We start from the raw sequence: 16,631 nt of genomic DNA, 5'->3' as shown, positions 1-16,631 counted from the left end.
GTTCTAAATTTATTTATATAAAAAATATATATTGGGTTTGTATTAACATATAAGTATGTAAATGTATTATTTTGTGTAAGTTTTATGTGCGAAACTTTAAAAGAGATGATTATTCGTTGAAAGACAAACTAGTATGAGAAATATTATTATTTTTTGTTTAAGAGGATGTAAGCGTTGCATTTAATTTCTTTTTGCTTGCGTATTTGATTCTTGCAGGGTTTTTTTAGCAAACATCATAAGTGCAGGGCTAATTTCTCACCTGAACATTCAACTTATGGTAAGAGTTATATTTTTTGTTTAAGAGGATGTAAGTTGCGTTTAATTTCTTTTTTCTTGAACAGACACTTGAGCCTGGAACTGATGAAATTCGGGGAAAACATGGAAGCGTGCAGACAAGACATCAGGAGTTGTTTGGTACGGTGTATAAGAATAACTCTAAATAAAGTGTATTACTAATGCTTGCATTAGTTATATACTTGCAGTACTGAACAAGTGAGTCATCGGTCCGAGGAAAGAAAAGGGTCGGCTTTGGGAAAAAAAAAGGGACTCGTTAGGCCTTTAGAACAAATGCGATTCACGAAGCTCAGGTGGTAATGCAAGTGCGCTCCATTAATTATGCTTGCATTATTTATTATGCATTATTTGGTTGGTGTATTAAAATGACATGCATAGCATAATTATTTTTAAAAATATTAATTTACAAATATACCCTCCACAAATATGGTGAAAAAGATGTAAAAAATATTTTGAGCAACAATTCGGTCTTTAACATGCTAATGCATATGCATTAAACTCACTGCATTACTAATACTTTAAGTTTTCATGTATTAGTTATAATAAACTACTCAATACACAATAAAATGTATAACTAATGCCAAACAAACATTAATACACAAAACTAATACATGCATTATTATTTCTAATACACTCTACTAAACACCCTTGTAATGATATGGAGTTGATCATAATTTTTATTCGGAAAATTAAAATTGTGTACTTGATTTTTCTTTTGTGAATTTAATTTTCTATAGAGTACATTGTTTAGTAATGCTTTATTGTTGAAAGACTAAAGCACGACTTTGTCAATAAATAAGATTTTTTTGTAACCTAAAATATAATTTTCAATATTTATTATCAATTCTGAAGAAAAACAAAATCTTATCGATACTTGAATCTTGAGAATATAATTCGTCTTCTTAGTGTCTCTTGAGATTTTGATGCTTTTTAATAGGTATAAAATACTGTACCAATTCTAACCCCTTCTAATGAGTATAAAAATATTCATATCTTTGACTTTTTAAAAATGTTATTGCATATATCCAGGGAGGAAAACGTTATACTATGGCTCTTAGAAACATTAAGCTAAACACAAATTCAGATTTTTAGAAATAATAGAAATTATATATTGACCTGTGAAGAAGTTTGTCCAAAGATGAGGAAACTCCATCTTGTGTTGATGTTTCTAATCAAGTGAAAAATTGTTCAATCATAGCATTTTCACTTAGAAAATTATTAAATATTTATATGTTTTATGAACAGTCATTCTGTTTAACTTTTAGATAAGTAATGAAAATAATGAATGTATATTTATTAAATATGATTAAACAGTGTATATATTGGCCATGTTTGTTGTATCAGTAGAAGAGGAGGATCAGGACACATCATATACAAGGTATAATAACAATTATTAACGAGGATTTTTAAGTCCAAATGAAAGTGAAACTCCAATAAATAATGTATCAATTTTTTCATTTGGTTTACAGAGTTCAAATAATCTAATCAGTGAGAATATTATTAGCACTATATATGATCACAAACAATTACATAATTGAGAAGGAAAAATTATATTAAATTCTTTTGATACTATTTATTCATAATGTGTTCGTTTAAATCAAAACTAAAATACATATTACTCGAAACAAACTCACTATGACTCAAATATTTTTAATATAATAGATAGTAAAAAAAGGGAAAAAATAAGAAAGATAAAAGAAAGGTTGTTGTTTGCAGAATTGCATGTTTAGGTGTTAGTATTAATTAGTTATTGGATACTCTTTTATTCTTAAAGATGCATTCTTTAATAGGTTTTGAACATATGATGAATTTGGAATTAAATTGTTTATCGGGTTGAGTCAAAATTTGAGAATAATTTTTTTTTTTGCTTCGTGCCAAGTTTAGTGATATAAATTTGTGTTCTTTTGATTCTCAATATCACTATAATTGATACTAACAACGAAATTATGTTCACTATACTTAATTTTACTCCTTAATTGTTAGTTTGATAGTGAGTAACTATGTTCCTCTTTAACTATATTGTTATCTTTAAAAAATTGTGTTGAGTTCTTAAAGTTTTGTACTTAATAATACAACATACACAATAATTTTTTCGTTTTTATATATTTATTATTATTTAACGAAATACACACCTGCAAGGCACGTACATATATATATATATATATATATATGGATATCAACTTGAGCCCACGTTTGGATGGGTTTTATATCTATGAGCCCACAAGACAAAATGTTGAGGCTTTGGCATTGAATTGTCCAACATATTTGTGTAAAATCCATTAGCACAACACAATAATTTGAGAGACAAGGTTATAGTAAGGATCAACATAGGGCCCATATATTACATTATGTATGATAGCTTCTACTTTAACATATAAATTTCACGGATACTTTATTTATTTGGACACTACTATTGATTATGCATCTAGTTTTTCAAAATATTTGCTAGTTTATTCACTTCTAAATAACTTCACATATCTGAAATTGATAAATGTACAAATTTTATTTGTAGAAAGTTGAAGCTTGTGTTGTTAAAAGACTTGAATTGCTTAGTTCCTTCGTTTTAATTTGTTTGTCTTATTTTCTCTTTTAGTCTGTTAAAAAGAAATGTCTCTTTTTTTTGACAACTCTTTAAATTCTATTTTTCAGATGTTATATTTAAAATCACAAAATTAAAAGACATTTTGATACATCTATATATTTTTAGCTTAAAATCACTAAATTCAAAAAAAATCTTCTTTATATTTTTAAACTTCGCATCAAAACAAAACTAAAGAAATAAATTGAAATTAGGGAGTATTATATTGCAAAATACTTAAAAATAAAACTATATATATATATATAGTAGTACGAAAAGGTAAGTTAATATTGCAAGTAGACGATTTCACGTTACATGATTGCATGTATCATTGTCACATAATTGTGGCATTATTTGTTTTCAAGGTAAGTTAATATTGCAAGTAGACGATTTTACGTGAATGATTGCATGTATCATTGTCACATAATTGTGGCATTATTTGCGGAAAACAAATAATGTTATCATATGTTTGCCTTGATTGAAATGGAGAAATCAATAATCGGACAACCATTGTTATTTATTTTAATAAATAATATTTCAAATGAAAGTGTCAAATGAGTAGAATAATTAAAATGGGTTGAATCAATAAATAAACGAGCTAATATTTCACTCAAAAATTATATACGATAAGACATAAACTGAATTAAAATGAGTTAAATAATAGATAATAGCATGTTCAAAAACTAGTTTAATTTAGGGTTCTTCCAACTTCTCCTTTCGTGTTTTGAGGCTAAAAATACTTTGAGAAATTCATTAATAATTACTATTTTTAGCGGACTATCTTTTTGTATTTGTGTTTTGTTTTGAAAGATGAAAAAAATGAAGAAAAAATAATAATATTCTTGGTGGACGTATTCGGTTATTTGGCAGTAATTTAGATTAGCCAATCAATGAGCAATAGCATGATCAAACTTAAATTTATACGCAATAACAATGAGAAAATCCTACTATACTTCAAAACGACATTATTTTTTTAAGGATCGATTTCTTGAGTTTAAATTGAAAAACAGAAAATCAAAATTATCTTAGTTTTTTGTGTGTATTAATTCATAAAAAAAATTCAAAATATGAATGACTGTCTCTTTAATTTCAAATTTTGTGAGTCCATTCGAGACAATCTAATGAAAGATACTTTTTGCCTTTGCAGCAAAAAAAAAAATCAAGGTCACAAAACCAAAATTCAAAATTATTTCAATTTTTTTGTTTTTATTAGTCCAAAAAATTTCTGGAATATGACTAACCGACTCCATTTGACTCCAAATTTTATAGGTCCATTCAAAACGACCTAGTGAACTATATTCTCATTATTTCTCAATGACTGACGTCACTTTTTTGGACTTTTCGGTTCACAAAATAAAAATTAAGAATTATCTCAATTTTTTATGTGTATTAGTCCATGAATTTCTAAAATATGACTGACCGACTTTGTATGACCTCAAATTTTGTGGATCCATTCACGACGACCTATTGAACGATACTCATTGTTTCTCAAGAACCGACGTTGCTTTTTAGAGTTTTCAAGTCACAAAACAAGAATTCAAAATTATCTCAGTTTTTCATATATATATTAGTTCATGAATTATTTGGAATATGACTAACCGACTCTACTTGACCTCAAATTTTGTGGGCTCATTCAAAATAATCTAATGAACGATACTCATTGTTTCGCAAGCAACGACACAACTTTGTTAATTTTAGACACCTTATGTGGAGGTCTGTTGTATCATTTTAACACTTTTCACTGACTTGGCATAGCAGGTGTATTACACGATTTTTCAGCGCGTAAATAGTTTTTTTTTTGGATTTTTTTTTCTCTTTCTTCTTCTTCCTCGCTCTTTTTCCCTGCAACTTCTTCATCTTCCACCACCTTCCATCACCACACAATTTTTTGAAAAAATCATACAAAAATTTGTTGGGTTACATTAAAATATAATTTCTTCAACAAGAGAGCTCATAGAAAAATAAGACCACCAACATTCTCTAAAAATGTGTGGATTTTTTTTTTAAAAAAATCAAATCAAAAAATAAATTTTAAGTTCTACTACATCAATGGTGTCTACTACTACAACTGATAAAATTAAGCAAAATGACATCTTTTCAGAAAATAATTCACACAAATAGAGATGATTTTTAGAAAATAACAATTCAAAAAAATATCGAATTGCTTTGTTAGTCTTATTTATTTCTTCTCCCTCATTATATCTGCGCCCTTTTCAAATAACATCCTTCCCATAATATTCTTCACAGCATTAGTTAAATAATACTGCTACTTTTCACCCAAAATATAAAATCAATTTTCAAGAAAGGAGGAAGCAGGTTAAATAATACTGCTATTTTCACTCAAAATGTAAAATCAATTTTCAAGAAAGAAGGAAGCAGGTTAAATAATATTGCTACTTTTTATCCAAAATGTAAAATCAATTTTCAAGAAAGATGAAATCAAGAAATGTAACACAAGAAATGAAAATTTTGTTTGGCACAAGAAAAACACATAGATTTTGGTGGATTTGAAAAAGAAAACCACAAAGAAGGAGAAAGAAAAACAAGGCACGAAGAAGAAGAAGAAGAAAATAGGGGTGGGATGGGATATTCTGGAGAGAGAAAAAAATTAAAAGTAAGCTTTTAAATAAATAAAATAAAAATTTACATGTCACATGTCGATTTATTTATTTATCCACGTAGGAGATATTTAATACACGCGCACCTAGTTTTGAGAATATAAAAATGGTGTCAAAATGAGACAGTTAACCTTCACATAAGGTGTCTAAAATAAACAAAATTTAATTAAGATATTTAAGTGAAAATTAATATCAATTTTAAAGGGTCACTGATGAATTTGACTTTTTTTTTATTTTATAATTTTTAAATCACAAAACAGAAACTCAAAATTATTTTAATTTTTACGCATGAGTTTTTGAAAATATGTCTGACAAAACTTAAATTTAGAAAATGTGATCTTTGATTAATGGGTGCATGATATCGTACTAGTATCCGAGCTGTTGATGACGTGTCTACAATTCAACTTATCTATATTTATTTTGACACGTCATATACAAGTCATTACGATATGAATGGAATTATTAGTCAAAAAGAAAGAAAATTAGAGTAATTGACAAAATCCAAATTTTAGTCACATGATTATAATTTAAAAGTAGCCTTTGTGCATCGTACATTTGTTGCATGCCTCGTCATTTCTCTCTTTTTCTCCTGCTTTTCATGTTTCATTATATAGAAAACATATCATCTAAAAAAGGAAACAAAACTATAATCAAACTACGTACAAAAATAACAATTAGTATTACTGTTTTAAAATTATGACAACTAAAATGGAAGAATAAGGCTTTACTACCTAAAATAAATAAATTAAATTATTTAAAAGATATTTTCTGTTCATTCTTTTGCTTCCCGCCATAAAAAAAAAGATGGAAAAGTGAGAAAAAAATGAGTAATATAAAATAGAAAAAAAATCCAACTTTTTTCTTTTGTGAAGATCAAGAAATTTATAATAAATGTCACTTTAATAAACGTCACGAATATTGAAAAATTAATAAATAAAGCATATCATTAAAAAAATAGAGTAAGAATATAATTGAAAAAAGTATATAAATTTTTATCTAAATTTTTAAAAAGGACACTTATTTTTTAATAAACAAAGCATATCATGATGCTGTATTTTTTTTTTTTACGGACCAATTATTTGATTCTAATGTAGCCCAAAAAAATATGTATAAAATGCACAAAACCCGGCCATTATATTAACCTCCCAAGCTTCTCTTTCTCCACTTCTTTCAGCTCTCAAAAATCTTACACATTTTTCAATCACTATACAACTTTTGATCCAGTCATTGCTTCTTTTCTGTGTTTTTTTTTTTTGAGATTTCGTGTTTTTTTTTTTGGCTTAGAAACACAAAGAACAAAGACCTTTCTTTGGGTGGGTTTTGATATTTTCTTGTTTTTTTGTCTTAGAAAGACAAAGATCATATTTTTTTTCATTTGGGTGTTTTCTTTTTTTATTGTTTTTTTGGTTATAGAAAGAAAAAGATGACAGTGGGAGCAGGGATTTGTGTAGCTGAAAGGAAGCTCAATGTATTGGGGCAAAGCATTCTTACAGATGTTCATGAAAATATTATTGTTACTCAGCCAACAGGTGAAGCTTTCACTAATGGGGCATTTCTTGGTGTTAACTCAGACAGAATTGGTAGTCACAGAGTCTTCCCTATTGGCAAATTTCAGTATGTTCTTCTTCTTCTTAGTTCTTTTATCTGCTTGATTTTAATTGTTGAATTTTTCTTAGTGAATTTAAGGGTCCTGTGATGATAATGGTGTTTTATGTTTTAACTTCATTTAAGGTATCCCCGGTAGTTAAGCTAAGTGTTTGTGATTGTTTGGAGTTCTAATGTAAAGATTGCATTTTTTGTTGTAAAGATTGCATTTTTGTTGTAAAGATTGCTTTTTTTGTTGTAAAGATTGCATTTTTGATTTTTAGTTCTTTGATTTTCATGTGGGTTTTACAAGGAAGTTTTTTACATGCTGAATGGTTTGATTATGGTCTGTACAGGATATTATATTGTAACTTCATTAAGGCTTTCCATGTTCTTAATCTAAGCTAGTGTTTAGACATAGATTTTGAAAAATTTATCTTCGGATATCTGTTTGGCCATGAAATTTGATCTTCAAATGTTCTCAAGTTCCCCAAATTGGCTCAGACCAGTTTTTGGGACTTCCACTTACAAAACTTCAAATTTCAAAAATCACTACTTAAAAAACTCAAATTTTCAAGTTTCAGATTTAAATTCTACGGTCAAACGGGAGCTAAATGTTGAGAATCTTTGGAGTTAAAAAGTACAATTTGCATTTTTTGGTTGTAATGACTACTTTTTTTTTTTTGGTTTTAACAAGGCAATTATATATGTGTTGAATGGTTTGCAGAGGATTGAGATTTATGTGTGTTTTCCGGTTCAAGTTATGGTGGATGACACAGAGAATGGGTACATCTGGCCAAGATATACCGTTTGAGACCCAATTTTTGATTGTGGAAGGAAATGATGGTTCAACTTTTGATCAAGACAACCAGCAAAATTCAGCATTGTATGTTGTTTTCTTGCCTATTCTAGAGGGAGATTTTAGGGCTGTTCTTCAAGGGAATTCAAACGACGAGTTAGAGATATGTCTGGAAAGTGGTATGGATATTTTGATCTTCTCTTTTTGGGACAATCTCCATTGATACGTTTTGGATCTTGTGGTTACCAATTTTCGTGATGCTAATGATGATGGTTGATTGCAGGAGATCCTGCTGTGCAAGATTTCGAGGGAAGCCATTTGGTTTACGTAGCAGCTGGAACGGACCCTTTTGATATCATCACTAATGCCGTCAAGTATGTTTTAGTCCTTTCTTTCATGGTTTCCATTCTTGAAATTTCCTTATTCAAATGTTCAACTCATTATCCTCTCATAGATATGCAGTATTAGTTTTTGGTTTTAACTGCAATCTGTCTCATGTCTTTGCATTCACTATAACTATAGACTCATCCTAAGGACAAATATATAGTAATGGGGGAAAAGGGAGTCCTTTCCGAAGAAATGCCTTGAGAAAAGGCAGATGTATAGAACCTTTTGATGAGATAGTGCTATTTCAACTCTACGAAAATAGAAGTGTCCCGAATATAAATGCCATGTTCCTCAATTGTATAAATATTTTTATCTTTAGATGCTTTTCCAGGCCTCTTGTCATTTCTAATGTAATAATCAAAATTTATTTATGTTCTGCTTGAGATTTCATGTGTTGCACCAATTTGATAACTGTACCATAGACATTTTGCCTTTTTGAAATGGAATTGATGGTTGAAATACTTTGTCAACACAGGACGGTGGAGAGGCATTTACAGACATTTTGTCGCCGTGATCGAAAGAAGGTACAGTTTGAATGTCTTCTGATTTCTGCAGGCGCCATTGACATCATTATTTCTGAATATATATAACAACATGTTTTTGTCATGATTCAGATGCCAGACATGTTGAACTGGTTCGGATGGTGCACATGGGACGCTTTCTATACTACCGTTTCTTCAGAGGGAGTGAAGCAAGGATTAGAGAGGTAATCAACTTTAATTTTTAGATACTGATTAGCATTCTAAATTCTGCATATAGGATGCTTAAACTTTTATGTCTTTTGCAGTTTGGAGAAAGGAGGTATTCCCCCAAAGTTTGTACTCATTGATGATGGATGGCAATCAGTGAGTATGGATCCCAATGGCATCGAATCCATTGCTGATAACCATGCAAAGTTAGTAGACTGAACACATTTATTGTCATCGTCATTGTAATCTCTCAGTTTTTGATATTGTGGTCGTTCTTTGGTCGTTTTCAGCTTTGCAAACAGGCTTACTCATATCAAAGAGAACCATAAGTTTCAGAAAAATGGAAAGGAAGGTCATAGGGTTAATGATCCTGCAATGGGACTCCGACATGTCGTCACCAATATCAAAGACCAACACAATTTGAAGTATGTCCTTCAATAATCTTCAATATCTTTGCGCTGTTCTTTTAATTTTCCACAAATCTATTTACTTCTTTGGACCATGCAATTAGGTATGTGTATGTGTGGCATGCACTCGCTGGTTACTGGGGCGGTGTGAGACCCGGGGTCCCTGAGATGGAACACTATGAATCGAAGTTATCTTTCCCAGTTTCATCTCCCGGGGCTGATTCACAGGAACCTGATGACGCTTTGAGCAGCTTGATAAAGAACGGTCTTGGTCTAGTGAACCCTGATAAAGTTCTTAACTTCTATAATGAACTGCATTCATACCTCGCTTCTGCGGGTATAGATGGGGTTAAAGTAGATGTTCAGAACATCCTTGAAACACTTGGAGCTGGTCACGGTGGAAGAGTAAAACTCGCAAGAAAGTATCATCAAGCATTAGAAGCATCTATTGCTCGAAATTTTCCTGATAATGGCATTATTTCATGCATGAGCCATAGTAATGATAGTTTATTCAGGTGATTTTTTCTCCCTCCCTCTCTTTCTTGCTTATAAATGTTATAAGCTGAATTTGTTCTAAGAAACAGATAATTTTTGCAATGAGATACTAGATACTCTTACCATATTCTGATTCAGTTTTACTTCTCTTTCATTGTGTAGTGCTAAGCGTTCAGCTGTTATTAGAGCATCGGATGATTTCTGGCCACGAGATCCTGCATCACACACAATTCACATAGCATCAGTGGCGTACAACACCATTTTTCTTGGTGAATTCATGCAGCCTGATTGGGATATGTTTCATGTGAGTTGATGATATGAATCTCGGTATGTTAGTATACTTTCCAACTTATCAAAAAAGGTTCAACTGACTAAAATGCTTGTAATATGTTAGAGCGTGCATCCCATGGCTGAATACCATGGAGCAGCACGAGCTGTTGGAGGCTGTGCTATTTATGTCAGGTACTGCTTATATATACCTTAAAAACAGCTAGTTATTTGGTGCACAATTCAATTTTCGTTACCATTTTCTCATTGCTGCCTATGGCCACGCAGTGACAAGCCTGGACAGCATGACTTTAATCTTTTAAAGAAGCTTGTACTTCCAGATGGTTCCATATTACGCGCCAAACTTCCAGGAAGGCCAACTAGAGACTGCTTGTTTTCTGATCCAGCAAGAGATGGGAAAAGGTAATTGCTTGATCAGATAAATAGTTTTACCATCATTTTCTACTGTGATATATTTTGTAATGTACATTAATTTCGCTTTTGTATATGCAGTCTTTTGAAGATTTGGAATCTTAACGATTTCAATGGAGTAGTCGGTGTATTCAACTGTCAAGGTGCTGGATGGTGTAAGGTTGGCAAGAAGAATCTAATCCATGATTGTCAACCAGGGACAATAACTGGGATTGTTCGTGCTAATGATGTCAATTACTTACCAAGGATTGCTCATGATGGATGGACTGGCGACACCATTCTGTATTCTCATCTCCATAGTAAGCTGTTTTAATCACTTCTATTACCCCTACTGTTTTCTGGTTGAAGAAATGCGCATTTTGCTGACCTGATTGTAACCAATGCAGGTGAATTGGTTAGTCTTCCTAAAAATGCCTCGATTCCAATTACTCTGAACGCGAGAGAATATGAAGTCTTTACAGTTGTTCCAATCAACGAAATGTCCACAGGATCTAGATTTGCTCCGATTGGTCTTGTAAATATGTTCAATTCAGGAGGAGCAATCAAAAAGTTGAAGTATGAAACAGAAGAAAAAAGTGGACTAGTATTCATCAAGGTTCGGGGATGTGGCACGTTTGGAGCTTATTCATCTACTAAGCCTAAACGAATCCAAGTTGACAATGAAGAAGTACATTTTGATTACGACGAATCCTCTGGATTAGTCACCTTTAATCTTAGAGTTCCTGATGAAGAATTATACCTTTGGGATGTAAAAGTTCAAGTGTGAAAAGTACAAGATGATCATTGTGATGGTATAAATGGCAAATTCATTGGATGTAGGTGAAGACTTGTGAACTGTCTTTTCCAGTTACTTATATTTTAAATTTAGAGGGCACTATGTATGATCAATCTTCTGGAAATTTAGCTTAATGCTGATCTGTTGACCTGTATCTTAACTATCCAAGCCTTTGGAATTGATAGTTCCAAATACATGCTCGTTTTCTATTGACAAAAGCACCCTGGAACGCTTTATTATTAGTAGAAAGAGTTTAACTTGCTTAAACAACTCCGTACAAGTGATTTCTCGAGAAGTTAACTAATACTGCTTTCTTACATTTTTTTTTAAAAAAAGTAACATCCCATCATCACTTAATTTCTGTTTGAGTAGTTCTTAAATACAAAAATAATGATGCAGATCATGGTGAGTGCTGTTTTTCAGGTCATTTGGTGCACAAAAATCATATCACTAAAAATTTATTGACTAACACACATACGAAAAATTAAAAAAATTGTCTAATTCCTATTTATTGACTAACACACATACGAAAAATTAAAAAAATTGTCTAATTCCTATTGAGTGATCCTAAATGCTAAAAAAATTGCGTAGATCAAGATGAGGATATACTTAGTGTTTTCTCAGGTCATTACGGATAAGGATTTTGAAAAAAAAAACTGTTTATGATGACATATCACCAAAAAATTCATTGACTAATACACACGAAAAACTGAGAAAATTACCTAATTCCTGTTGAGTGACCTTAAATGCTAAAATGACGTGTATCATTGTGAGGCTATATGTATTGTTCTCTTGATCATTATGAAGGGTTCTATAAAGATTTTGCAAAATAAAAGTGACTGTAATGATATATCACCAAAAAAAATTCATTGACTAACACACACGATAAATTGAGAAAATCATCTAATAAACTCTAAATACTTTAAAAAATAATATGAATCATGGTGAGTCTATACATACTATACCCTTAAATCAATACTGAGGTCCTATAAATATTTTACAAAAACAAATCCGTAATCACTCATCACCAAAAAAATTCACACACTAATATAAACGATAAAAAAATCATAATAAATTTTAATCACATATATTTATTCAATATGTAACCGCCTGTGTTTGTATTTTGCTACACTGGATAAGCAAAGAAAAACTATGCTCTGCTCACCTCCATTACACTCAATTAAACTAAAATAATGCCACGAATTTAACTTGCCATGCACCACGTATAGAAAAGTAGGAGCCACGTGCCCTGCTTCCAAAAAATCTTCAAAAATGCAACATAATATATCATCAGATCATCATTATACTTGTGTTGAGAGCAAAATTAATAGATTAAAAAAAAAAAGAGATTACTATGGCTGAAAATGGGGAATTGATGGATGTAAATCCGACCCGAAAGACTAAAATTTGGGCAACACTAGCTGGAATTGCAATTGAAGTCCTAATTTTGGGGCTAATGGGTTTCAGTTTCCTCACTTCATTCATACTTCTGGTGGTAACTTCTCCGTTGCTTTTAATATTTAGTCCTCTGTTAATTGGTGCTGCTGCCGTGTTCGGAGTGGCCATGGCGGGATTTGGAGTGGCTGGGATTACGGCGGGTTTAGGATTGTCATCGTTTATTTTGGTGTATCGGTCGGTAATTAAAGGTAGAAAAATCGGCGGTGCTGATGATGCGCCGGTCACTGTGGATAAAATGATTCAATCTTATGCGGAGGACGAGCAGCCTGACAGTGAAGTGCCAGGTATTTGAAGGATATTTAAATTTGATGGTTTAATATTTATAGGTTTGACGGTAATACCATTTTCTCTTGGTTGATCGCATTATTTGATTATTGTTACTAGTACTTAGTTTTTGTACGCTATGTTATGCTTTCCCTGTTATTTGTTACTTCATAATATTTGTAGGATAATACCTCTTGTTTGGATAAACTTTTTTTTAAGCTATTTTAAATAAGTTAAAGTCAAACATACTCAATTATTTATTTTAGCTACAAAATAGCTTTAAATTGGTCAGTCAAAACACAAAAAACTGAACAAAAAACTGAAAGCAGCTTATAAGCTAATCCAAACCTGGGCTCCTACAGGTACTGTAGATAGAACAGAGGGTGTGAAGCAGCAGGAGGAGCAACAGGGCAGCACTACTTCAGAGCCAGTTACTGTAGATAGAATGGTTGAGTTATTTGAGTCTTTAAAAGAGAATCCACATGATCAAAATGAAACTGCTACTGTTGTCCACATAGTTACTGTGGAGGTTGATGATGAGGAGGAATTGGAGGAGGAGCAGCAACACAACAAGGATATGGCCAGTACTGGTGACTATTTGCAGCAAAATGTTCAGAGACAGATCCCACAAGAGACTTAATTAAGAACACATATATATATGGTCACAAGTGGCTAGTTTGTAAACTTTTCTTCGACTCTGTTACAGCTAATGATAGAGGTTCATTTCTCTTCATTTCTAAGTTGCTATAGCACTGCATACATGTACTTTTTGGATTATTTTTTTTTAACACCCTACTTTAGGTCTCTACAGTATGTACATAGTGGGTGCTGTCTTTTAACATGTTAAAAGAGTGAGGATTTTGTTTGGTTGGGCATGTCATCTTTGTTTTATTACTCAATACTATTTTATGGTAGAAGGTTGGTCTGGTGCCCAAAAGCATCCGTTGTGTGCATTAATTGCCCGGTCAAAGGAAGGGTTAAGGGATCCGTTGTGTGCAATTAAATGCCCATTGCCGATCATGTGGTCTTTTTTCAAAGTTGTTAGCAAAAAAGCAAAAGAATGAATCCTTTCTTAGCTTCTTCTCCGGGGGAGAAAGAGATTCTCACTATTCAAAACAGTGGATTTTTCCATCAAGATCTTCTTGTCTTTATTGAATTTTACCTTATTAAATATCCTAAGAAAAAAAGTCAGTCGCTGCAAGAGGTTGAGAATGAGTTCACTTTGCATCTAAAAGGAGATGCAAGTGGTTGAGAATGAGTTCACTTTGCGTCTAAAAGGAGATTCAATCTTTGCCTCTATTGAACTTTACCTTATTAAATATCCTAAGAAAAAAAGGCACCTTATTAGGATAAAAAAAGTCAGCCACCGCAAGTGGTTGAGAATGAGTTCACTTTGCGCCTAAAAGGAGATTCAATTTTTGCCTTTATTGAACTTTACCTTATTAAATATCCTAAGAAAAAAAGTCAATCGTTGCAAGTGGTTGAGAATGAGTTCACTTTGCGCAATGAGTTCACTTTGCGCCTAAGAGGAGATTCAATCTTTGCCTCTATTGAACTTTATCTTATTAAATATCCTAAGAAAAAAAGTCAGCCGCTGCAAGTGGTTGAGAATGAGTTCACTTTGCGTCTAAAAGGAGATTCAATCTTTGCCTCTATTGAACTTTACCTTATTAAATATCCCAAGAAAAAAAGTCAGCCGCTGTAAGTGGTTGAGAATGAGTTCACTTTGCGCCTAAAAGGAGATTCAATCTTCGATTCCTAGTGCGCTGATTCGAGAATAAGTGACTTTTCCGTTGTGTTCGTTAATTGCCCGATCAAAGGAAGGGTTAAGGGGTGATTCAATCTTCGATTCCTAGTGCGCTGATTCGAGAATAAGTGACTTTTCCGTTGTGTTCGTTAATTGCCCGATCAAAGGAAGGGTTAAGGGGTGTGATTCGAGAACAAGTCACTTTTCCGTTGTGTGCATTAATTGCCCGATCAAAGGAAGGGTTAAGGGGTGTGATGCACTATGGCTCGAACTTTTATATGGAGACAACTTTATTAGGTGACTTTGAAGTTTATACAGAGACAAATTTTATTAGGTGACTAATTTAAAGTGTTTGAATTAGGTCACACGGAGATAATTTGTCGGAGATAATTTGACAAATTTTATTAGGTGATTAATTTAAAGTGTTTGAATTAGGTCATACGGAGACAATTTGTCGAAGACAATTTTATCGCTAAGACAATTTTATCGCTCGAATTTGTGATCTATAAAATTACATAGTTAATTTTATTGTTTACATTTGAATTCGTGATTTATATGTCATACAAACATAGTTTTATTAGTTTCCTTTTTAAATAGTTTTATGTTATGAACATTTGGAAACAAAATCTTATTAATTATCCACTTCTCAAAATCTCATAACAAGAGAAGAGTATTATTTGAGTTTTAGAATTTTTCTATTTGGAAATAAAATCTAAAGTTTCTTGCTTTGAGACTAAATTGGTAATGCCTTGTCATTTAAGTGAATATCTTACATGTATGTAAACACATTTATCAAAAGTTAAATTCACGGATAGTCAAAAAAAAAAAAAAAAAGTTTTCATAGATTCAAAAAGTTGATGTGACTGATATGGTTGGCTAAACTATTCTGAAGTATAACTTCCAAAAACTAAAAAATAAAATACTCGTAATTTCAAGTCTGCCACGTAAAGCTTGTCTAGGAGTTCCTTGTAGATTTCTTTATTAGCAATTTCTTTCATTATAATTGGCTTTCAACAGTCTTTTGTAGTATAGTGACTTGTCTATCTATAATAATCTTATCTCAAATATTAGACAAGACAATTTGGACAAAATTAACAATAAATTAATTTTCGAAATTATTTTTATTAATTTCGTTTTTTATCATTTTTTATTGGTTTACGTGTTAATTTTTACGTGGGTTTAATAATTAATGATTTTAAATTTTCAATAAAAATAAAACTCTTTTCTCTCTGTTTATTTTTTTATTCATTAATAGCAGCCTATTAATGTAGTCTCAATTATATTTTTACATTGGTTAATCAAAGTAAAAAGTTTATCTCTCCTCTTATTACCATCAATGCAGTTTTTACCCAGTTTAATAACATCTTTTTCATATTTGTAAAATAAATTCTCTCTTACAAGTTCATCGTTAAGTTTCATATTTTTTTTTCTCTTAAGTTCATCATTAATTTTCTGGAAAAAAAGTTGATACCTCCATTGTTGAGTTGTTCAAGTTTATCAGATTTTTTAGATTTTTTTTGAAAGAGTTAAAAGAGAAATCACACCATGAAAACTACTCCCACTAGAAAGAGCTCTGGGCTCAATCAATTCAATAGATGTGATGAAAGACCTCCGATTGTATGTTCAAGGCCGAATTATGAATTACATGCATACATTCCATCTCCGGTCAATAAAGGTGGAAGAGACGATACAGTCATTGTTAAAGAAAATCCCAAATGTATTTTCATTATTTCCTCGAAGAGTAAGTTTAAGGAGAATGTTGGTAATTTGAAGTCTCATAAAGGTAATCAATTCTTTGTATTTGGTGTTTGTATCAAATATTACTCCTTCAATCGTA

At 31.5% G+C, this 16,631-nt stretch overlaps 2 protein-coding genes across 2 annotated transcripts; both read left to right on the top strand.

Annotated features, from left to right (window-relative positions):
* The first annotated feature begins 6,729 nt into the window (after positions 1 to 6,729).
* Positions 6,730 to 11,543, top strand: LOC129892267 (probable galactinol--sucrose galactosyltransferase 1). The gene is made up of 13 exons (XM_055967827.1): positions 6,730 to 7,104; positions 7,802 to 8,052; positions 8,157 to 8,247; positions 8,736 to 8,784; positions 8,875 to 8,966; positions 9,048 to 9,155; positions 9,240 to 9,374; positions 9,461 to 9,871; positions 10,014 to 10,155; positions 10,246 to 10,313; positions 10,407 to 10,541; positions 10,632 to 10,849; positions 10,937 to 11,543. The coding sequence occupies exons 1-13, from the start codon at positions 6,914 to 6,916 to the stop codon at positions 11,314 to 11,316; spliced, it is 2,271 nt and encodes a 756-aa protein (XP_055823802.1). The 5' UTR covers positions 6,730 to 6,913; the 3' UTR covers positions 11,317 to 11,543.
* Positions 11,544 to 12,354: 811 nt separating this feature from the next.
* LOC129892336 (oleosin S1-2) lies at positions 12,355 to 13,941 on the top strand. Its single transcript, XM_055967911.1, has 2 exons — positions 12,355 to 13,067; positions 13,410 to 13,941. The coding sequence occupies exons 1-2, from the start codon at positions 12,680 to 12,682 to the stop codon at positions 13,685 to 13,687; spliced, it is 666 nt and encodes a 221-aa protein (XP_055823886.1). The 5' UTR covers positions 12,355 to 12,679; the 3' UTR covers positions 13,688 to 13,941.
* Positions 13,942 to 16,631: the final 2,690 nt, after the last annotated feature.

The sequence above is a fragment of the Solanum dulcamara genome, chromosome 6 (genome assembly GCF_947179165.1).
Source record: "Solanum dulcamara chromosome 6, daSolDulc1.2, whole genome shotgun sequence".
Lineage (NCBI taxonomy): Eukaryota > Viridiplantae > Streptophyta > Magnoliopsida > Solanales > Solanaceae > Solanum > Solanum dulcamara.
This window is presented reverse-complemented; position numbering and strand designations above follow the sequence as displayed.

What these genes read in the sequence shown, in the direction of transcription:
- LOC129892336 (XM_055967911.1), top strand. Translation starts at nt 12,680, where the DNA reads ATGGCTGAAAATGGGGAATTGATGGATGTAAATCCGACCCGAAAGACT. An exon ending in GCCTGACAGTGAAGTGCCAG is followed by an intron (nt 13,068 to 13,409) that starts GTATTTGAAGGA and finishes GGGCTCCTACAG; the next exon opens with GTACTGTAGATAGAACAGAG.
- LOC129892267 (XM_055967827.1), top strand. Translation starts at nt 6,914, where the DNA reads ATGACAGTGGGAGCAGGGATTTGTGTAGCTGAAAGGAAGCTCAATGTA. An exon ending in GGCTGTGCTATTTATGTCAG is followed by an intron (nt 10,314 to 10,406) that starts GTACTGCTTATA and finishes ATGGCCACGCAG; the next exon opens with TGACAAGCCTGGACAGCATG. An exon ending in CCAGCAAGAGATGGGAAAAG is followed by an intron (nt 10,542 to 10,631) that starts GTAATTGCTTGA and finishes TTGTATATGCAG; the next exon opens with TCTTTTGAAGATTTGGAATC.